The sequence below is a fragment of the Arachis hypogaea genome, chromosome 5, assembly GCF_003086295.3.
Source record: "Arachis hypogaea cultivar Tifrunner chromosome 5, arahy.Tifrunner.gnm2.J5K5, whole genome shotgun sequence".
Taxonomy (NCBI): Eukaryota; Viridiplantae; Streptophyta; class Magnoliopsida; order Fabales; family Fabaceae; genus Arachis; species Arachis hypogaea.
In genome coordinates this window covers 106,723,201-106,745,963 of record NC_092040.1, presented here as the reverse complement: position 1 = coordinate 106,745,963, position 22,763 = coordinate 106,723,201, and the positions used below count along the sequence as shown (strand labels likewise).

The 22,763-nt window shown below is 37.9% G+C and overlaps 2 protein-coding genes across 2 annotated transcripts; one reads left to right on the top strand and one right to left on the bottom strand.

Moving 5' to 3' along the window:
* The first annotated feature begins 1,660 nt into the window (after positions 1-1,660).
* LOC112803951 (uncharacterized) lies at positions 1,661-13,761 on the top strand. Its single transcript, XM_072196102.1, has 5 exons — positions 1,661-2,249; positions 2,399-2,452; positions 2,538-3,530; positions 3,617-3,716; positions 13,170-13,761. The coding sequence occupies exons 1-5, from the start codon at positions 1,661-1,663 to the stop codon at positions 13,759-13,761; spliced, it is 2,328 nt and encodes a 775-aa protein (XP_072052203.1).
* A 1,578-nt stretch (positions 13,762-15,339) lies between these two features.
* LOC140173272 (serine/threonine-protein phosphatase 7 long form homolog) lies at positions 15,340-18,446 on the bottom strand. The gene is made up of 6 exons (XM_072196101.1): positions 18,320-18,446; positions 17,898-17,947; positions 16,628-16,681; positions 15,840-16,555; positions 15,651-15,747; positions 15,340-15,561 (listed from the first exon to the last, which is right to left on the bottom strand). Exons 1-6 carry the CDS (start codon positions 18,444-18,446, stop codon positions 15,340-15,342), a joined length of 1,266 nt encoding a protein of 421 aa, XP_072052202.1.
* Positions 18,447-22,763: the final 4,317 nt, after the last annotated feature.

Genomic DNA, 22,763 nt, shown 5'->3' with positions numbered 1-22,763 from the left:
ACTCTCAGGGTTATCTAAACAAAAATTCAAAAGACATATGAAGAACCAAAAGAGGTGGTTCCAGAAAGAAGACATTATTGTCTCTTCCCATAGTTCTAATCAGACTGATTCTGCTGGACAAAATGCTTCCATGCTATCATATGACCTTAATAAAATATCAGAAGAGAATGAATTTTCTTATAATGAAATGTCTCATAAGAAAAAGGATGTATGGTACTTAACTATGTGGGCAAAATGATACTTGAAACTTTGAAGATAGTGCAGTAGTTTAGTTAAAAACATTTGTTTCAGGCTGTATAGGATAGTTAGACTTGTTTGTTGAATTTGTCATGACTTTATAACTGTTCAATTTGTTATTAGGAATTGTTATTATGCCATATTGAAGGCCCTTAGTTTACTATTTTATATATTACAGGACATGTTGAAGCACTATGGCAAACTGCTGAGTAATATATTTCTAATTGGCACATTAAGTGAATTGGATTCTTATTCTCTGTGTTATCATTGCTATTATTATTACTATCTTTATTATTATGCTAATCTAATTTTAGGTGTCTATTATTATCTACAATATTGTACTTTTTATTAGTGTGGTGATTTACTTATTTAAATAGTTTGCTTCCCAAAATTTACTTATTTTTATGATTATTATCCTGTTATTATTGAGGTTTGATTGGGTGAGCTATTAAAAAAATATATTTTTTTGAATTATCTTTTTTTAAAAGATTTTTCGAAAAATCATAGTAATTTTATGTTTGGATATCTCATGTAAAAATATTTTTTTAAATGTCAATTATATTTTGATACAATAAGATAAAAATATTTTTTTGTGTATTTACTATGTACAAAACATTTTTTAATAAAAAATCTTTAAAAAAAAGATGTACATCATTCTAATGTAAAAATTCTACCACACAAAATATCCCTTATCATAATTTTAATAACAAAGATATCACAATTATTTTTGTCAAAAATAAAATATTTATTTATAAGCTTATAGCTCTTGTCATATTTTTTGTCATATTTTTATACTTCAAATTCTTATTCTTATTATTATCTTATTATTAGCATATATATTATTACTAACCCATACTGATTATTGAGGCTGATTTTTTTTATATGATTTATTGGTGTGAGTAATGCTTCATTATGATCATTTGGGGGGAATTACACTGTTATGACGACGTTAATTTAAGAAACTTAGGGGAGAAGAAATCGGTGGGACCGATTTCAAGGAGAGAGAAGAGAGAACACAAATCAGTCCCACCGATTTGTGGAGGAGAGATGAAGAATACAAATCGGTGCCACCGATTTGTGTAAGATGGAGAAACCAAATCGGACCCACCGATTTGTAGGAGTCCTACTTTTATAACATAGTAATCGATGGCACCGATTTCGGGCGGGAAAAGATTTTTTTTTAATACGACCGTGCACCAATCGGAGCGAGCGATTTGTGTGGAACGCGGTCGGTGGGTCCGATTTGCGGTAACTGCTTAAATAAAATGAAAAAAACATCACAGAAGCTTCATTTCTTCGTCTGTGCTCTCCGTCTAAGCTGATGTTCTTCCTCCTCTCCTTTTATTCTTCTCCGTCATTCTTTCCATCATTCTTGTAGAAAAAATTTAAATGAGTGTGAGAATAGACAAGTACGTATACTAATATGGATGATAGAGTTGTGTTGAAGATTTATTGTTATGGGCAGATTTTGTTGCAAACATACGAAGGAGTTCAATTTGTGTGTGAAAATCCAGTAGATGTTGTTATTCCGTTCACGTTGTCGTTTGAGGAATTGAAAGGTGTGATTTGTGAGAAGATAGATTCTCAAAGATCTAGAAGAGTATCCTATATTTTGTACAGGTATCCTTTATCTGTGTTTGGTGGGTTCGTTCAATTTCAGACCAAGTACGTGACGGATGAAGCGAGTATGCATGAAATGTTTTCAATGTATATGGAAAATCGTCACCGAATGTCTTATATCGAGTTGTATGTTGAGTTTGAGCAATCTGAAGCGGACCGTAACATTGTGTTGGAAGTTTATAATAGTGAAAGCAAGGATGAATTTGAAAGTAACTATGAGATTGTTGGTCCAGGTGAACACGAAGATGAAGCTGGCGACGACATGAATGCAGATGTGGCGGCAGTTGTAGATGCACTAGCAAACCCGCATCCGTTTCAGGAGCCTTCTTTCATGCGGTCGTTGGATTTGGAGGCTATGCACGCACCGGAGTTTCCGCAATATATGAATCCAGGTGCGTAAAGCTAGATAGCTGTATGAAACTCTTAAGTAGCAGATCATTATGTCAGATAAGTAATATATGTGATATGTGGATAGTCATTTGTGAGCATAGCATTTGGTTTTTTTATTAATTAATAGTTCTTTGTTATGAGTTATATTTAGATGTTCTTTACGTAGATAGAATAGCAACAAAGAAGACTATTATGATCTTACATGGTAAAGTGTGTTTATTAATTGAGTTGTAATAAATGATTTATTGCTAAGTACACAATAAAGGATTTATTATTTTTGATGTATGCAGTGCTTCCTGTTGTGGCAGATGGTGAGTTTACAGTGGGGATAGAATTCAGTTCAAGGGAGGCAGTAATCAAGGCAATGAAAGATTATACCATCCGGAGAGGTGTAGACTATCGGGTATATGAGTCGGAACCGACGACATTCTATGCCAAATGTACAGAATATGGTAATGGTTGTGACTGGTTGATCAGGGTTACCAAAATGCAGAAGAAGTACTGTTGGGAGATAAGGAGGTACAACGGAAGTCACACCTGTACAAGGTCTACTATTTCTCAAGACCATTCGAAGCTAGATTTGAAGACAGTTGCAGAAGCAATTAAGCCATTGGTAGAGGCTGACCCGTCTATAAAGGTAAAATCAGTAATTGCTAAAGTCCAGTCAAAGTTTAACTACACCATCAGTTATCGCAAGGCTTGGTTAGCAAAGCAACAGGCGGCGGAATCAATTTTCGGAGGTTGGGAGGCATCGTATGAAGCTTTGCCCATATGGTTTGAGGCCATGTGTCACAAGGAGCCATCAGCAGTGGTTCACTTCGAAACAATGCCTGCTTACCAGGGGGATGATTTGGTTCCTGATATACGTGTACTGCATAAAGTCTTCTGGAGTTGTTACCCTTGTATAAGGGCCTTCAGACACTGCAAGCCAGTGGTCCAGGTGGACGGGACTCATTTGTATGAAAAATACAAGGGTTGTTTATTGGTTGCAGTCTCACAAGATGGTAATAACAACATCGTGCCTATTGCATTCGCCATAGTGGAGGGAGAGACTTCTGACGCATGGTACTTTTTCCTAAGTAACTTGCGTCAACATGTGGTGACACGTGATGGTGTGGGACTCATCTCTGATCGACACGATTCTATTAGGTCAGCTATTGAGAGAAGTAATGGGGCTTGGTCTCCTCCTAGAGCATTCCATATGTTTTGTATCCGACATATTGAATCCAACTTCTTGAGGAAGTTCAAGGCACCTTACTTGCAGAAGCTCATAGTCAATATTGGTAAGTTTAAATACAATGAACTTTGAATTTATTGTCAGTACGATCAAATAGAATGGTTTTCATTGTTGACTGAATGTTTTTCATAGGATACTCGAGGACCATCAGGGAGTACCAGATGCGCTATGAACGATTAAAGGAACGGGGTGAGGCTTACACCAACTGGCTTGATCGGATCCCACATGAGCAGTTGGTGCACGAAATTGCAATCACACTTTGCAATCCCGCACAACTAACCAGCAAGTGCACTGGGTCGTCCAAGTAATACCTTACGTGAGTAAGGGTCGATCCCACGGAGATTGTCGACTTGAAGCAAGCTATGGTTATCTTGTAACTCTTAGTCAGGATATCAGAAATTATCAGGATTGATTGTGAAAAGCAAAAGAACATGAAATAAGTACTTGTTTTGCAGTAATGGGGAACAGGTTGAGGTTTTGGAGATGCTCCATCTTCTGAATCTCTGCTTTCCTACTGTCTTCTTCTTCAAGCACGCAAGGCTCCTTCCATGGCAAGCTGTATGTAGGGTTTCACCGTTGTCAATGGCTACCTCCCATCCTCTCAGTGAAAATGTTCAACGCACCCTGTCACGGCACGGCTATTCATCTGTCGGTTCTCAATCAGGTTGGAATAGAATCCAGTGATTCTTTTGCGTCTGTCACTAACGCCCAGCCCTCAGGAGTTTGAAGCTCGTCACAGTCATTTAGTCATTGAATCCTACTCAGAATACCACAGACAAGGTTTAGACCTTCCGGATTCTCTTGAATGCCACCATCAGTTCTAGCTTATACCACGAAGATTCTGATTAAAGAATCTAAGAGATATCTACTTAATCTAAGGTAGAACGGAGGTGGTTGTCAGGCACACGTTCATAGTTGAGAATGATGATGAGTGTCACGGATCATCACATTCATCCGGTTTAAGAACAAGTAGTATCTTAGAATGGAAGCAAGCATGATTGAATGAAAAACAGTAGTAATTGCATTAATCCATCAAGACACAGCAGAGCTCCTCACCCCCAACCATGAGGTTTAGAGACTCATGCCGTAGGAAGTACACAAAGAGACGTGTAAAGTGTCATGAGGTCCAGATACAATGTCAAAAGATCCTATTAATAGTGAACTAGTAACCTAGGGTATACAGAAATGAGTAAATGACATAAAAATCCACTTCCGGGCCCACTTGGTGTGTGCTTGGGCTGAGCATTGAAGCATTTTCGTGTAGAGACTCTTTCTGGAGTTAAACGCCAGCTTTGGTGCCAGTTTGGGCGTTTAACTCCAATTTTTATGCCAGTTCCGGCGTTTAACGCTGGAAATTCTGAGGGTGACTTTGAACGCCGGTTTGGGCCATCAAATCTTGGGCAAAGTATGTACTATCATATATTGCCGGAAAGCCCAGGATGTCTACTTTCCAATGCCGTTAAGAACGCGCCAATTGGACTTCTGTAGCTCCAGAAAATCCACTTCGAGTGCAGGGAGGTCAGAATCCAACAGCATCTGCAGTCCTTTTCAGTCTCTGAATCAGATTTTTGCTCAGGTCCCTCAATTTCAGCCAGAAAATACCTGAAATCACAGAAAAACACACAAACTCATAGTAAAGTCCAGAAAAGTGAATTTTAACTAAAAACTAACAAAAATATACTAAAAACCAACTAGATCATACTAAAAACATACTAAAAACAGTGCCAAAAAGCGTACAAATTATCCGCTCATCACAACACCAAACTTAAATTGTTGTTTGTCCCCAAGCAACTGAAAATCAATTAGGATAAAAAGAAGAGAATATACTATAGACTCCAAAATATCAAGGAAACTCAGCTCCAATTAGATGAGCGGGACTAGTAGCTTTTTGCTTCCGAACAGTTTTGGCACCTCACTCTATCCTTTGAAGTTCAGAATGATTGGCATCTATAGGAACTTAGAACTCAGATAGTGTTATTGATTCTCCTAGTTAAGTATAATGATTCTTGAACATAGCTATGTCATGAGTCTTGGCTGTGGCCCAAAGCACTCTGTCATCCAGTATTACCACCGGATACATACATGCCACAGACACATACCTAGGTGAACCTTTTCAGATTATGACCCAGCTTTGCTAGAGTCCCCAATTAGAGGTGTCCAGGGTTCTTAAGCACACTCTTTTTGCCTTGGATCACAACTTTATTTCCTTCTTTTTCTTCTATTTCTTCTCCCCTTTTTTTTCGTTTTTTTTTGTATTCACTGCTTTTTCTTGCTTCAAGAATCACTTTGATGATTTTTCAGATCCTCAATAACAGTTCTCTTTTTCCATCATTCTTTCAAGAGCCAACAATTTTAACATTCTCAAAACAACAAATTCAAAAGACATATGCACTGTTCAAGCATTCATTCGGAAAACAAAAAGTATTGTCACCACATCAAACTAATTCAACTGGTTTCAAGGATAAATTCAAAATCCTGTACTTCTTGTTCTTTTGTGATTAAAGCATTTTTCATTTAAGAGAGGTGATGGATTCATAAGACATTCATAGCTTTAAGGCATAGACACTAAGATACTAATGATCATGTAATAAGACACAAACATGGATAAACATAAGCATAAAGATTCGAAAAATAGAAAATAAAGAACAAGGAGATTAAAGAACGAGTCCACCTTAGTGATGGCGGCTTGTTCTTCCTCTTGAAGATCTTATGGAGTGCTTGAGCTCCTCAATGTCTCTTCCTTGCCTTTGTTGCTCCTCTCTCATGATTTTATGATCTTCTTTAATTTCATGGAGGAGGACGGAATGTTCTTGGGGCTCCACCCTTAGTTGTCCCATGTTGGAACTCAATTCTCCTAGGGAGGTGTTGATTTGCTCCCAATAGTTTTGTGGAGGAAAGTGCATCCATTGAGATGAATCTCTCCATCTCCCATGGCTCGGAGGTGGAAGCTTTTGCCTTCCCCTTCCTCCTTCTAGAGGTTTCTCCGGCCTTAGGTGCCATAAATGGTTATGGAGAAACAAAAAGCAACGCTTTTACCACACCAAACTTAGAAGGTTTGCTCGTCCTCGAGCAAAAAAAGAAAGAAGAGAGAGTGGTGGGGTAGGTGGGGATCCTGTGGGGTTCACAGATCCTGAGGTGTCAAGGATAATTCATCCCTGCACCAAGTGGCGAGCAAAAATGCTCCTTATGCCAATTCTGGCGTTAAACGCCGGGCTGGTGCCCATTTCTGGCGTTTAACGCCAGCTTGGTGCCCATTCCTGGCGTTTAACGCCAGTCTGGTGCCCCTTTCTGGCGTTAAACACCCAGAATGGTGCCAGACTGGGCGTTAAACGCCCATCTGCTAGCCTCACTGGCGTTTAAACGCCAGCAAGTTCTCCTCCAGGGTGTGCTGTTTTTCTTTCTATTTTTCTTTCTATTTTTGCTTTTTCAATTGATTTTGTGACTTCTCATAATCATCAACCTATAGAAAACATAAAATAACAAAGGAAAATAGATAAAATATAACATTGGGTTGCCTCCCAACAAGCGCTTCTTTAATGTCAGTAGCTTGACAGTGGGCCCTCATGGAGCCTCACGGATGCTCAGAGCAATGTTGGAACCTCCCAACACCAAACTTAGAGTTTGGTTGTGACCTCCCAACACCAAACTTAGAGTTTGACTGTGGGGGCTCTGTTTGACTCTGTTTTGAGAGAAGCTCTTCATGCTTCCTCTCCATGGTTACAGAAGGAGAACCTTGAGTCTTATAGTTTGCACTGTCTGCAAGCCACGGAGCTTCCTGAATAGCAAACAATTGCTCATCCGGAAAGGTTTCAGAGATCTCAATAGGAGGGAGGGATGCTCCTACTACTGGTTCTATCCGGGACAGGTGATCAGCTACTTGATTCTCTGTCCCTTTTTTGTCTCTTATTTCTATATCAAACTCTTGCAGAAGCAACACCCATCTTATGAGCCTGGGTTTTGAATCCTGCTTTGTGAGTAGATATTTAAGAGCAGCATGGTCAGTGTACACAATCACTTTTGATCCTACTAAATAAGATCTGAACTTGTCAATGGCATAAACCACTGCAAGTAGCTCCTTTTCTGTGGTTGTGTAGTTCTTCTGTGCATCATTTAGAATACGGCTGCCATAATAAATGACGTGCAGAAGCTTACCATGCCTTTGTCCTAGTACTGCACCAATGGCATGGTCACTGGCATCACACATTAGTTCAAATGGTAATGTCCAGTCTGGTACAGAAATGACTGGTGCTGTGACCAGCTTAGCTTTCAGAGTCTCAAACGCCTGCAGACACTCATTATCAAAAATAAATGGAGTGTCAGCAGCTAGCAGATTACTCAGAGGTTTGGCAATTTTTGAAAAATCCTTTATAAACCTTCTGTAGAATCCTGCATGTCCCAGAAAGCTTCTGATTGCCTTAACATTGGTAGGTGGTGGTAATTTTTCAATTACTTCAACTTTAGCTTGATCCACCTCTATTCCCTTGTTTGAAATTTTATGCCCAAGGACAATCCCTTCAGTCACCATAAAGTGACATTTTTCCCAGTTTAAAACTAGGTTGGTCTCTTGGCATCTTTTCAGAACAAGTGCTAGATGGTTAAGGCATGAGCTGAATGAGTCTCCAAATACTGAAAAGTCATCCATGAAGACTTCCAGAAATTTCTCTACCATATCTGAGAAGATAGAGAGCATGCACCTCTGAAAGGTTGCAGGTGCATTGCACAGACCAAAAGGCATCCTTCTGTAGGCAAATACTCCAGAAGGACATGTAAATGCTGTTTTCTCTTGGTCCTGAGGATCTACTGCAATTTGGTTGTAACCTGAATAGCCATCCAAAAAGCAGTAGTATTCATGACCTGCTAGTCTCTCTAGCATCTGGTCTATGAATGATAAAGGAAAATGATCCTTTCTGGTGACTGTATTGAGCCTTCTGTAGTCAATACACATGCGCCACCCTGTAACTGTTCTTGTAGGAACGAGTTCATTCTTTTCATTATGAACCACTGTCATGCCTCCCTTCTTAGGGACAACGTGGACAGGGCTCACCCAGGGGCTATCAGAAATAGGATAAATAATCCCAGCCTCTAGTAACTTAGTGACCTCTTTCTGCACCACCTCCTTCATGGCTGGATTTAGCCGCCTCTGTGGTTGAACCACTGGCTTAGCATCATCCTCCAATAGGATCTTGTGCATGCATCTTGCTGGGCTAATGCCCTTAAGATCACTTATGGACCAGCCAAGAGCTGTCTTGTGTGTCCTTAGCACTTGAATTAGTGCTTCCTCTTCCTGTGGATTTAAAGCAGAGCTTATGATCATTGGAAAAGTGTCACCTTCTCCCAGAAATGCATATTTCAGGGATGGTGGTAGTGGCTTGAGCTCTGGTTTAGGAGGCTTATCTTCTTCCTGAGGAATTTTCAGAATTTCTTTTATTTCCTTTAGTTCCTCCAGATCAGGCTGAACATCTTTAAAGATGTCATCTAGCTCTGATTCAAGACTTTTAGTCATATTGACCTCCTCCACCAAAGAATCAATAATATCAGTGCTCATGCAGTCATTTGATGTGTCTGGATGCTGCATAGCTTTGACAACATTCAACTTGAACTCATCCTCATTGACTCTCAGGGTTAATTCCCCTTTTTGGACATCAATGAGGGTCCGTCCAGTTGCTAGGAAAGGTCTTCCTAGGATGAGAGTTGCACTCTTGTGCTCCTCCATTTCCAGCACTACAAAGTCAGTGGGAAAGGCAAATGGCCCAACCTTGACAATCATGTCCTCAATTATGCCTGATGGGTATTTAATAGAGCCATCAGCAAGTTGGAGACATATCCTGGTTGGTTTGACTTCTTCAGTCAAGCCACGCTTTCTGATAGTGGATGCAGGTATTAGGTTGATACTTGCCCCAAGATCACATAGAGCTTTCTTGGTACAAGTACCCTCTAATGTGCATGGTATCATAAAGCTTCCAGGATCTTTAAGCTTCTCTGGTAAGCTCTTTAATATGACTACACTGCATTCTTCAGTGAGAAAAACTTTTTCAGTTTCTCTCCAATCCTTCTTATGACTTAAGATCTCTTTCATGAACTTAGCATAAGAAGGTATTTGCTCAAGTGCCTCTGCAAACGGAATCTTTATTTCAAGAGTCCTTAGATAGTCTGCAAAGCGGGCAAATTGCTTATCCTGTTCCACTTGGCGGAGTTTCTGAGGATAAGGCATCTTGGCTTTATATTCTTCAACCTTAATTGCTGCAGGTTTATTCCTTACAGAAGTGGTTGGAGAAGTCTTTTTAGAGGGGTTACTATCAGCACTCTCAGGTGTCTGGTTCCCCTTTTGCGTTTGAACGCCAGGATTGGGTGGAAAATGGGCGTTTAACGCCAACTTTTCCCCCTTTTCTGGCGTTTAAACGCCAGAACTGGGCAGGGAATGGGCGTTTAACGCCAGCTTTCCCTCCTTTTCTGGCGTTTGAACGCCAATAGCATTCCTCTCTGGGCTCTTACTGTCCTCAGAGGGATTTTGGATAGTGGTTTGGCTATCCTCTGTCAATTGTTCCTTTACTGACTTTTTGCTACTTTGAGCAGTGTTATTCAGTGTCTTTCCATTCCTCAGTTGAACTGCTTGGCATTCTTCTGTTATCTGTTTAGATAGCTGCTGTTTTGCCTGATTCAACTGTGATTCCATGTTCTTGTTAGCAATTTTAGTCTCTTGGAGCATCTCTTTAAATTCTGCTAAATGTTTTGTCATCAGGTGTAATTGTTGATTAAGCTCAATCATCTGTTCTTGAGGATTAGGATCAGTGGCTACTGCCATGACTTCCTCTTTTGTAGAGAACTCATTGCTAGAGTACAAATATTGATTTCTAGCAACAGTATCTATAAGCTCTTGAGCCTCCTCAATTGTCTTCCTCATGTGTATAGATCCACCAGCTGAGTGGTCTAAAGACATCTGAGCTTTTTCTGTAAGCCCATAGTAGAAGATGTCTAACTGTACCCACTCTGAAAATATTTCAGAGGGACATTTTCTTAGCATACCTCTATACCTCTCCCAGGCATTATAAAGGGATTCATTATCCTCTTGCTTAAAGCCTTGGATGTCTAGCCTTAGCTGTGTCATCCTCTTTGGAGGGTAAAAGTGATTCAGGAATTTGTCTGATAATTGTTTCCATGTCTTTATGCTTGCTGTAGGTTGGTTATTCAACCACCTCTTAGCTTGATCTTTTACAGCAAATGGAAACAGTAATAGTCTGTAGACATCCTGATCCACCTCTTTATCACGTACTGTGTCAGCAATTTGCAAGAACTGTGCCAGAAACTCAGTAGGCTCTTCCTGTGGAAGACCGGAATACTGGCAATTTTGCTGCACTATGATAATGAGTTGAGGATTTAGCTCAAAGCTGCTTGCTTTGATGGGAGGTGTACAGATGCTACTCCCGTATGCAGCTGTAATGGGGTTAGCATATGACCCCAGAGTCCTTCTGGACTGCTCAATTCCACTTGGGTCCATGATGGAGAAAGGGAATATGATATGAATTCACAAGCAAAGTATTTTTATTTTTTTTTTTGAATTAACCGAAAAACAAAATAAAAAAAACAAAAGGAAAATAAAAATAAAAAAAATTCGAAAATTAAAAGAAAATAAGATCAAAGCAAATTGAAAACTGAATCAATTAGTTAATTAAAAAGATTTTGAGATTAGCAATTAAAAAGATATGATTGAAAATTATTTTGAAAAAAGATTTGATCTTTGAAATGAGGAAAGAGAAAAACACAAAATGACACCAAACTTAAAATTTTAAAGGAAAAACACAAGGAGGACACCAAACTTAGAATTTTTAAGGATCAAAAAGGGACTAAAGACATGCAAATTCGAAAATTAAAAGAAAAACAAAAGCATGCAATTGACACCAAACTTAAAATATGAAACTAGACTCAACTAAAAGACTCTAAACCAACAAAAATAAAACAGTCCTAATCTAAGCAACAAGATAAGCCGTCAGTTGTCCAAACTCGAACAATCCCCGGCAACGGCGCCAAAAACTTGGTGCACGAAATTGCAATCACACTTTGCAATCCCGCACAACTAACCAGCAAGTGCACTGGGTCGTCCAAGTAATACCTTACGTGAGTAAGGGTCGATCCCACGGAGATTGTCGGCTTGAAGCAAGCTATGGTTATCTTGTAACTCTTAGTCAGGATATCAGAAATTATCAGGATTGATTGTGAAAAGCAAAAGAACATGAAATAAGTACTTGTTTTGCAGTAATGGGGAACAGGTTGAGGTTTTGGAGATGCTCCATCTTCTGAATCTCTGCTTTCCTACTGTCTTCTTCTTCAAGCACGCAAGGCTCCTTCCATGGCAAGCTGTATGTAGGGTTTCACCGTTGTCAATGGCTACCTCCCATCCTCTCAGTGAAAATGTTCAACGCACCCTGTCACGGCACGGCTATTCATCTGTCGGTTCTCAATCAGGTTGGAATAGAATCCAGTGATTCTTTTGCGTCTGTCACTAACGCCCAGCCCTCAGGAGTTTGAAGCTCGTCACAGTCATTCAGTCATTGAATCCTACTCAGAATACCACAGACAAGGTTTAGACCTTCCGGATTCTCTTGAATGCCGCCATCAGTTCTAGCTTATACCACGAAGATTCTGATTAAAGAATCTAAGAGATATCTACTTAATCTAAGGTAGAACGGAGGTGGTTGTCAGGCACACGTTCATAGTTGAGAATGATGATGAGTGTCACGGATCATCACATTCATCCGGTTTAAGAACAAGTAGTATCTTAGAATGGAAGCAAGCATGATTGAATGAAAAACAGTAGTAATTGCATAAATCCATCAAGACACAGCAGAGCTCCTCACCCCCAACCATGGGGTTTAGAGACTCATGCCGTAGGAAGTACACAAAGAGACGTGTAAAGTGTCATGAGGTCCAGATACAATGTCAAAAGATCCTATTAATAGTGAACTAGTAACCTAGGGTATACAGAAATGAGTAAATGACATAAAAATCCACTTCCGGGCCCACTTGGTGTGTGCTTGGGCTGAGCATTGAAGCATTTTTGTGTAGAGACTCTTTCTGGAGTTAAACGCCAGCTTTGGTGCCAGTTTGGGTGTTTAACTCCAATTTTTATGCCAGTTCCGGCGTTTAACGCTGGAAATTCTGAGGGTGACTTTGAACGCCGGTTTGGGCCATCAAATCTTGGGCAAAGTATATACTATCATATATTGCTGGAAAGCCCAGGATGTCTACTTTCCAATGCCGTTGAGAGAGCGCCAATTGGGCTTCTGTAGCTCCAGAAAATCCACTTCGAATGCAGGGAGGTCAGAATCCAACAGCATCTGCAGTCCTTTTCAGTCTCTGAATCAGATTTTTGCTCAGGTCCCTCAATTTCAACCAGAAAATACCTGAAATCACAGAAAAATACACAAACTCATAGTAAAGTCTAGAAAAGTGAATTTTAACTAAAAACTAACAAAAATATACTAAAAACCAACTAGATCATACTAAAAACATACTAAAAACAGTGTCAAAAAGCGTACAAATTATCCGCTCATCAGCAGTATGCTTTGGCATTTGATGGTGGATACTGATGGGGTCATATGACCACCAATCTTGTGGAGTGCATCAACTCCATCTTAAAGGGTGCACGCAATCTCCCGGTGACTGCGCTTGTTAAGGCTACATTCTACAGACTGAATGAGTTGTTCACTAGGAAAAGAGCTAAAGCTGAAGCCCGAATAAATGATGGACTTGTGTTCTCTGAGTTGGTGACCACCAAGGTGCATGCAAATCAACGGGCATCGGGTAACATACAGGTTAGTTGTTTTGATAGAGAAAATGAAGTATTTGAGGTACGGGAGATGCCAAGTGGGGTTGAGTATGCAGTTGACCTACGCCAGCGTCGTTGCGACTGTGGTGAATTTCAGGTTGACCGAATTCCATGTCGACATGTGTTTGCTTGTTGTGCAAATCAGCGGTTGGACTGGCAAGTGTACGTTCATGATGTATACAAGATGGACCAAGTTCGAAGAGTATACAGGGTTAGGTTTAGACCACTGGGAAATCCTGCAACCTGGCCTGCTTATCATGGACCTCGATTTGTTGGAAACCCGTTCCTCAGACGTGTGGCCAAAGGTCGTCCGAAGATGACCCGCTTCTTGAATGAGATGGACACTCGTATGTTGCGTCGCCCTAGGCAATGCAAGCAATGCGGTGCCGATGGCCATAGTCGTAGTAAATGTCGCCAAAGTGCTGGACCAAGTGCAGGTCCAGCCGAAGAGTAGTAGTTACCTTCTTTTACATTTCATCTGAAGTTACATTGACATTTATATTCACCAACTCGTGCTTGTATTCATCTGAATTTACATTGACATTTATATTTACCAACTCATTTCAAACCTGATTAACATACTCGATAGAAAACATATTCGATAATAACGTATTCGATAATAAAGTAATCATTAAGTAGTAACAACCTAATTGAGAAACTCATTAAGTAGTACAACTTAATTTTTAAATAGTAAGAACAACCTAATTGACATACTAATTAAGTAAATAGTACAACTTAATTTTTAAGTAGAAGTAACAACCTAATTGACATACTCATTAAGTAAATAGAACAACTTAAATTTTAAATAGTAATAACATCCTAATTGACAAACTCATTAAGTAAATAGTACAACTTAAATTTTAAATAGCGATAACAACCTAATTGACATACTTATTAAGTAAATAGTACAACTTAATTAACAACTTAGTTCATCCATATAACTTCACTTCCTTGGTGCCCACTTCATATCGGTGTATAACTTTCTGCACTTCTTGGCAATCCTATTAAAAGCAGATGGTGTATACCGATTCGCACTCCGACGAGGAGGATCAGCTCTAAGGTTGTAACCTTTTCCTCTTTCACTTGTGGCCGTACCTACGAAAACACAACATGTAATACAAATATGTAATACAAATACATTTTCACCATAAAGCTACTAATACAAATACAAATGGTGGATCCTATTACTCAAATGGGTATTCAATATGTAATACAAATACAATTTCACCATAAAGCTACTCATAGAAATTAAGTAATTAAATACAAAAACAACTTTATTTTACCTGCACTGGGAGCTGGATCCTCATCATTATCATCCTCATCCTCATCCTCATCATCTGGATGGTCTACTAGGTAGTTATCAGTCTCATCAACTGCCCTGTTACTCTCATGAATCAGACTCATCGGAATACGGCTAGGATTTCCACTCTGTATAATCCCTCCAATGCCTTCAGCACTTCTGCTTGAGTCAACAGACATTCTGGCACCAAAATTAGCCGAGGAAGTGTGAACCCGAGGTCTCGAATCCAATGACCTCCTAGCCGGAGTAATCCCACCCGAATGTGCTTGATGGTCGGTGGGAATGTCAACATAATTACCTGGAATGTGAGTGGTGCGACCCCGATGCCATGAAACCAAGCAGCTGACTGAATGAAGTTTGCTCTGGATACTCAAAATGTGGACCACCCAAATACTGTTGCTGTACCAGGACTGGCGCTGAGAAATAATCAGACGGATGTGTCTCAGGAACATATGGTACAAAGTACTCAACCCCCTGGTGTGGCGGTATTATTGGCGGTGGTGGTGGAGGTACCAGATCCGGTTCCGGTTCCGGCGCAGGTGGTGGTGGAGGACCTCCTGGATTCTCTTCGAATACAAGGTTCGACAATTGCAAGTGGTCACCAAATGCAACTCGATACCAATGCATGTAACTTTCCAATGGATAATGTAAATGCACCAAGTCATCCGAGAGAGTGTGACTATACCGATTGGTCCACTTCATCACCCAAGAAGAGTGGGTATTGGCCCAATCTTAATTCTTAGGCCTAATAAGAACTTCGCCGTGTGATGCACCTAGAATCTCTAGTTGATTAGGAACACCCTGTGTCAATCCAAATTGTCTCCTGACTCTATCAGATGCATGCCACTCAATGCATTCAAAAGATATAAGTAGCACTGTGGCACTCCAGATAACCGAATTATGATGGATGTCTAAAGGAATCACGCCTGGGTCGATGTTTCCAATGCCATATGCCTGCCAAACAAACTAGACACATCGAACCATCAGATGATTACACAACAATTAATTTACTATACAAGTTACATACGGTACTTGAATTTTACAACATACTTGTCCTCTTGTAGATCATCCAACAATCTCCTGTAGTGCGCAAGAGAATGATATCGGTAGGCATAGTTTTCACGGTCCCAACTACGCCACCTGCCATCGGACAAATCATTAGTTAACTAATCTTGTAAAAAACATAAACAATTTCTATCATACATTTTAATGCATACTTTAATCAAACTTACCTATTTGCAATTGGAAACACTCGGGGATTGCCGGGAATAGGCGCTAGAAATGGTAGCCGGATCCAAGCCCAAGTGAGCAAGAGTACTAATGGACCGTCCATCTCCTTGCTTCCGACACGAGTTGCCCTATACAATGATCTATACAAGTGTTCCAGGCATGCCGAACCCCAACTAAACTGTATGATCTGACGAAAGTTACGGAGCAAAGGTAAAAATTTCCAATGAACAGCTGAAGTCGCCTTATCTCCAAATATAACTGTCCCAAATAACAACATTATGTGACACTTTACATACGTCTGAATATGCTCAACATCATTCAACACTATACGATCTCTCAAACCCCTAAACCATGTTAATTTTATAAAGCTCCCTCTACATTCTGTCTTCCTCGGTGCAACTCCAAATTGGTGCAAGCACTCGGCTTCCATTGCCTCAAAACTACTCATGGTCGGTCCTGTTACCGGAAGACCATTTGTCGGCAGACCGAGAATCATCGCCACATCCTCTAAGGTCACGGCACACTCACCAACTGGAAAGTGAAACGTGTGAGTTTCAGGCCGCCATCTCTCAATCAGAGCATTAATCATTGCTGACTGACATGGAATAAATCCAATTTGTGAAACATTATAAAATCCTGTCTCGCGTAAGTGTGACTCAACAATTTGGTTGTATGAATCCGGCGGCTTTAAATGATCACACAGCAACAACCGTGAACCCTACAATATCACGTTTCCACTATAAGTCCCAGTATAATATAACTATATTCTCAAAAACAAAATTATCATTACATGACCATTATAACTAATTCCAGCATAATTGCATTCCAAATATACACAGTAAATCTGTTATACAAAAATCTTTCAATCATATTCATTACCTTAAAACAAAAATTATTTAACCTTAACTAACTAACCAGAATAACCTCACGACTGATAAACTATTTATTCGTAAAACAGCATACTAATTTTATTATTGTTATTATTACTCATAAAACAGCATACACATTTATTATTATTATTATTATTATTATTATTATTATTATTATTATTATTATTATTATTATTATTATTATTATTATTATTATTATTATTATTATTCATAACACAGCATTACAATTTTCTAATCTAAATTTAGTTACTACTAAATTATTTTCTAAATTTTAATGAATTAAAATTCATTTATTATTATTGATCAAAAATAAAATAATTTATTAAATTTTAATTATTAATCATAATAAATTATTAAACTCAATTACTACTACTACTAATAACTACAATCTACTTTAGGGGAGCATGTACAGTATCTGATTTCATTAGTTCATTAACTAAAAAAAAGATTATTATTTACAACATACCATACATACATACATACATACATACATATATGATTAATTTCGATTTTAATTTCTATTACTAACCACCTAATCATACATCCATACATACATACATACATATATACATACATACATACATGATTATTTTCAATTTTAATTTTTATTTCTAACCACCTAATAATAAAATCATACATACATATATGATTTAATTAATCTCTACCTAATGATATTACAATATATATTTCTAATTAAATTTAATATTTATCACTATTATTAATATTAAATCAGATTATTTAAAAATAAAAACTTACATAATTTGGATCTCCAAGATAATTAACAATGTGAAGCTCTGGTTGATTTACTTCTTTAATTTTTCGTCTTCTTGGCATTTTCTTTGAATTCTTTTCAAAACCTGTTGTTGTCCAACAATGGTGTGCAGCAAAGATTTAGTGGGGTTGAGGTGGGGTTGAGAGAGGGAGATGAAAGTTAAAGAGAGTGAAAGGGATCTGGTGAAGGTGCTGAAGAGAGGGATAGGAAAGTGAAAGAGAGTGAAAGAGAGTGAAAGAGAGTGAGAGGGAAACGAAAGTGAAAGAGAGTGAAAGAGAGTGAAAGGGATACGCGGATGAGGGGGTTCTTTTGTTGCAAGGGGTCACGGGTGAACTGCATGCGTGACGCGTGGCGAAGGAACGCAAATCGGTGCCACCGATTTGTGCACCCTGTCCCACCTGAAATCGGTGCCTCCGATTTTCTTGTCTCCAATCGGTGCCACCGATTTCTGTTGCCCAGCCGTCACAAATCCGTTAATCCCCAATAATCACCATATCGCTGCGTAACTCCATCAACGGCGTCATATCTAAATTAAAAACCTCGATTATTGATGCCGTGTGCTGGTGTCCATTATTATTCTGATGCCATTATTATTATTATTATTATTATTATTATTATTATTATTATTATTATTATTATTATTATTATTATTATTAAAACACTAACACCAATGATAAACACTAACACATTGCTATTTTGAAAAGTGAAAACATATAAGCGGCGCCTAAATCCCCTTTCTCCCACATGGTACACTCCAACTCCAATTGATCCTAACTCCCAATTGTGACTCCCATAGCCCTCCAGCCGTTGAATTCCTTACTTGAGGAAGGTCTGATCTCTCGCAGCTCTCGCTGTCGAAGGGCCATTTTCTTGCGCCACCATCTCGGTCCTTTAGGAGCTGCTTGTCGTCTCACCATCTCTGACCTCATGAAGTCCGGACCTGTCATCGTCGTCGTCGATCCAGAGCTACTGCTGGTCCGTCTTTTCTTCTCCAGTAAGCATTCGTCCCTATGATGCATTGTTCACTATATTATATAATTTGTATAATCGTATAATTGTATACACTCTATTACTTCTATCTTTACTTTCATGTTGTGTGGTATGTAAATTATGTATAATATTTATATGTGTGAGATGTGATCCGAAAACTCTTTATTTGATCTCTAGATCTTCTATTTTTAGACGGTCTTCTTAGTTTAAATCAAAGTTACCTTTACGTTCTAATAAAAAGCAATTGTTTCTAACTATTTTTATGTATTATTCTAATTAACTTGTTGCATTGTATAATTGTATGTTTCTGGTTAATTTGTATAAAAATAATTTACCTGCATTTTTAGAGAGAATGTGATGTTTTTTGTTTGCATGTTGGTATCAGGAATTTAAGATGGTTAGAAAAGGTCTTTACACGAAAAAAAATCAAATTTAGGACCAGCATGTTAGCAACCTCAAATGGGAGTGCCTGCAACTTTATCTTCCCACCACAATGACTTTCAAATTCCCCGGGTCAGTGGTGATGGTGTCCTCACAACTTCATGCCTGTTATGTCCACCTTGCAGTAAACCAAAGCCTGATCCACAAATAGTGCCCAGAACTTGGAGGCAGGCCACAAAAACTTGGATACTAATGCAAAAGAGGTAGGTTCTCTTGATCAACATGTTGACAACCTCTTTGTTGTTTCTGGAGCTCAAAGTCGCAAAGGACGTAAGACTACAGAATTTTGGAATGTTAAGATATTGGTAACATATACATTGAAATTTTCTTGTTCAGCATGATTAAGACTTTATGTTATATACTAAATTTCTTGCATGTTGTCCACAACGGATTCATATACAAGATTATTTTATTCTTTATAGATTCCGATGGGCGATGGCATAATCAAGCAGGCAAAATTAAGTGTAAGGGAGGCTATGGAACGGCCTAATGGTAGAAAAATCATATTCAAGTTCAACAGCAAACTACAACCAATTGGAGACAAAGCTGGACTATTGAGTGGCATTCTTGGTCTGCTAGGAGTTGACTATGAAAAATTTTCTATCTGTGAAGAAAGTTGGCACAAGATTACCACTAAAGACAAGGTTTATAATAAATGTGTAAAGGTAAAATTTTATAGCGTTGTTGAATTAAATCTGTTTCGTTTGAGAATTATTAACGAATTGAATTTATCTTTGCAACAAATTTTTTACTATGATGAGGATAGTGAAGGAACTATCAAAAAAAATATTTTGAAAAGTATGGGGAAGTCCTAGAAGGATATAACACTGAGGTTGTATGATGCTTATTATGACTCAACATTAACGGCTGAACAAAATATTGAGAACCGCCCACCAGGAATTGATAGAGAGCATTTGAGATGGTTCCTTGGATATCGCAGTAAACCTAAAAATGTAGTATATCATTTGTTACAAAAAAATTCTATTTATCTTGCATTGAGTCTTTTTAAATCAGTTTCTAATCGTCTTTTATCTCTGATGGACCAATAGGAGAAGTGCAGGAAAATGCGATGAATTGATTGAAACAAAAATATACCCACATTGGCAGTTCGAAAAGTTTGGCAAGGCTAAGGAAAGAAGAGGTAAGTTACATTTGAATTCACTCTTTGAACTATCTCTACATATACATTTTCCTTAAATGTGTGAAATATGGTAATGCCATAAACTATGTTGTTATAGTCTGAATAACAAGGGAGGATAGTCGATAGAGTAGAGTTATGGACAAAAGTGCACAAAAAAAGATGGCTCCTATATCAATAATAAAATAAGAGCAGTTGGTGTAAGTACTACTTTTTGAAATTCTGTGTTGTATCCCATTAGTTTCAAATATAAATTTAGGTTGAAAGTATATTACTGTATTGGTATGCTCTAGTTCCTCTGTGCATATAGTTGCTGATTTATGTTTCTTGAAAGTGATAAAGTATTTAAATAGCACACATAAGAAGAAAGAGATTTCTAAATTTATAGATGATAGATAAATCTACTTTATTCGAAAATATACATGTAGTTTTGCAGTCACTTATTATAATTGTTCTCTTTTTATCTTTTTCTCCAAGTAAAAAAGTTTGCCTTGATTATATATATATATATATATATATATATATATATATATATATTCAAACTCATAGTTATTTTTTTTCACGAATACTTATTATAACACCTTATCACCATAAGTTTTACCTCTAACCGTAAAGTAAAGGACGATAACACATCACAATAGTTCTAAAGCTCCATACAATAGTATATAATCAAGAAATATTAAGACTAGAACCCCAATGAAGGAAAAAAAAGACTAAAGATATATAAAACAGAGATACAAAGCGCAAAGCGTTCACACACGATATCTAAAGCACGTTGGCACGAAAAGAACATAACATAATATATAAATCCTTATAAATAGCTCCATAATACACAAGGTAGTAGATAAAATAAGCAAGTTATATATATAAAATATTCAAAATGGGACTAGCCGTAGTCCGCAGAGTTTAGGCCGACTAGTTTAACAAAAGATATAACAGAGGTTTGATAATAAAACAGCTACGTCTTATCTCTCAAAGTTTTTAAGTACAAAAGCCTCTAAGGCAACCATATAAAAAAGGGGAGATATACTACAACAAAATAAAACAAAAGTAAAGTTGAGCCATCCTCCGCTCTGTCACCATCCACAAGCTCACCGAGGTAGGTTGTGACCTGCATTTGAAAAACAACAAACATATATGGTATGAGAATCGGGAGTTCTCAATATGGTAACAGTACCCAATAGATAAGATATAAGGTTCTAGGAAGCCAAAGGCAATCCTAGAACTTCTCATGAGCATAAAGATTCAAAACTTATAAATATACTTTAAAGCAAAAAAGGGTTATCTAAACTTAGAGATTTTCTAACTGATAAACAACACGTTGTCCCACAGCCTTCACCAACCTAGCCTCCACACGATTCCATCGCCATTGCCTACCGAGGCTCTTCAATCCCAGCAAAACACAAGTAATGCAGACAAGTAAAACACAAGAAGAGTTCATATACAACAAGTAATTCATTAAGCAATTTGGCATATTATTCATTTAGGCATAATGCAATTAATCAAAGTAAGCAAACACATAGAGAATACGTATGATGAATATCTATGCTCGTGAGAAGTTTTAGGATTGCTTTTGGTTTCCCGAAACCTTATATCTTATCTATTGGTCACTGTTACCATACTGAGAACCCCCGGTTCTCATACCGTATATGTTGTTGTTAGTCTTAATATTTCTTGATTATATACTATTGTATTGAGTTTTAGGATTGTCGTGACGCGTTATTGTCCTTTGCTTTACAATTAGAGGTAAGGTTTAGGGTAATAGGGTATTACAATTATTATAGTATTGAGAGATAAAAATTATGATCTCATATAGGTTAATTGTTGAATTTATTTTGTTTTACCCTTTTATTTTTTGAAATAGGTACCTTTATTAGTATGAGAGTATAAGTTGTTGACTTAATAATATACTTATAGAGTTGTATTGCTTGAATGTTATTTTACTGAGCTGAAAGTCATGCAGTTAATCATCCTGTGTTGGCATGTTCTTGACATGAGATAGACCAATCAACAATTATTAATTCCGTTTGCTTATTTATGTTTGTAGGAAATTATTGACGAGATTAAGCAACAGGATGAGTCTTCTAGAGTGTTGTTTCAAAATGATTCGCTTGCTCAAGCTTTCGAAAAAGAGAAACCGGGTAGAGTACGTGGCGTGGGTTTCGGACCGACTCTTATTCAACTCTTCGGTCCGAATTCGCATCCGCCGAGCAACGAAGTCCAAGTAGAAGAGACCCAAAAGAAGATGCTTGAACTATAGGCAGAGCTGGAAGCCGAGAAGTTGAAAAGGAATGCGATGGAGGATGAAACAACAACAGAGAAGAAAAAGAGGCAGGCAATAGAGAGTGCTCTGAGATATCTATTTCAACGGCAGGGTGAGGAACTGCCTCTAGACGTCGCTGCGGATATCAATTCTGTGAAAGGATAGAGTGAAAATTGGAATATTAGGATTGGAATTTTGGTTTGAAGCAAACATTTTTTTGAATTTGACTATACAACTTTTTAGCAAGAGATTTACTTTTTTGATATTTTTATAAATATATTATTTTGTTTCGCAGTTATTTTTTTTTTTTTGCCACAAGTTTATATTCAATAGACAGAAAATATTAAGATTTAAAATATTTAAAAAAATCCAAAAAGTGCCAAAAAATATATCTATAATATTTTAAAAAAATCTATGATTTTTAAATGAAAA

Coding starts and splice junctions, on each gene's coding strand:
- LOC112803951 (XM_072196102.1), top strand. CDS start 1,661: ATGGATGATAGAGTTGTGTTGAAGATTTATTGTTATGGGCAGATTTTG. Junction 2,453..2,537: donor GACTATTATGATCTTACATG/GTAAAGTGTGTT, acceptor TGATGTATGCAG/TGCTTCCTGTTGTGGCAGAT. Junction 3,717..13,169: donor GATCGGATCCCACATGAGCA/GTTGGTGCACGA, acceptor TACATTCTACAG/ACTGAATGAGTTGTTCACTA.
- LOC140173272 (XM_072196101.1), bottom strand. CDS start 18,446: ATGACAGGTCCGGACTTCATGAGGTCAGAGATGGTGAGACGACAAGCA. Junction 16,682..17,897: donor ATCGGAGGCACCGATTTCAG/GTGGGACAGGGT, acceptor TTTGTATAACAG/ATTTACTGTGTATATTTGGA. Junction 16,556..16,627: donor GAATTAGTTATAATGGTCAT/GTAATGATAATT, acceptor GTGATATTGTAG/GGTTCACGGTTGTTGCTGTG.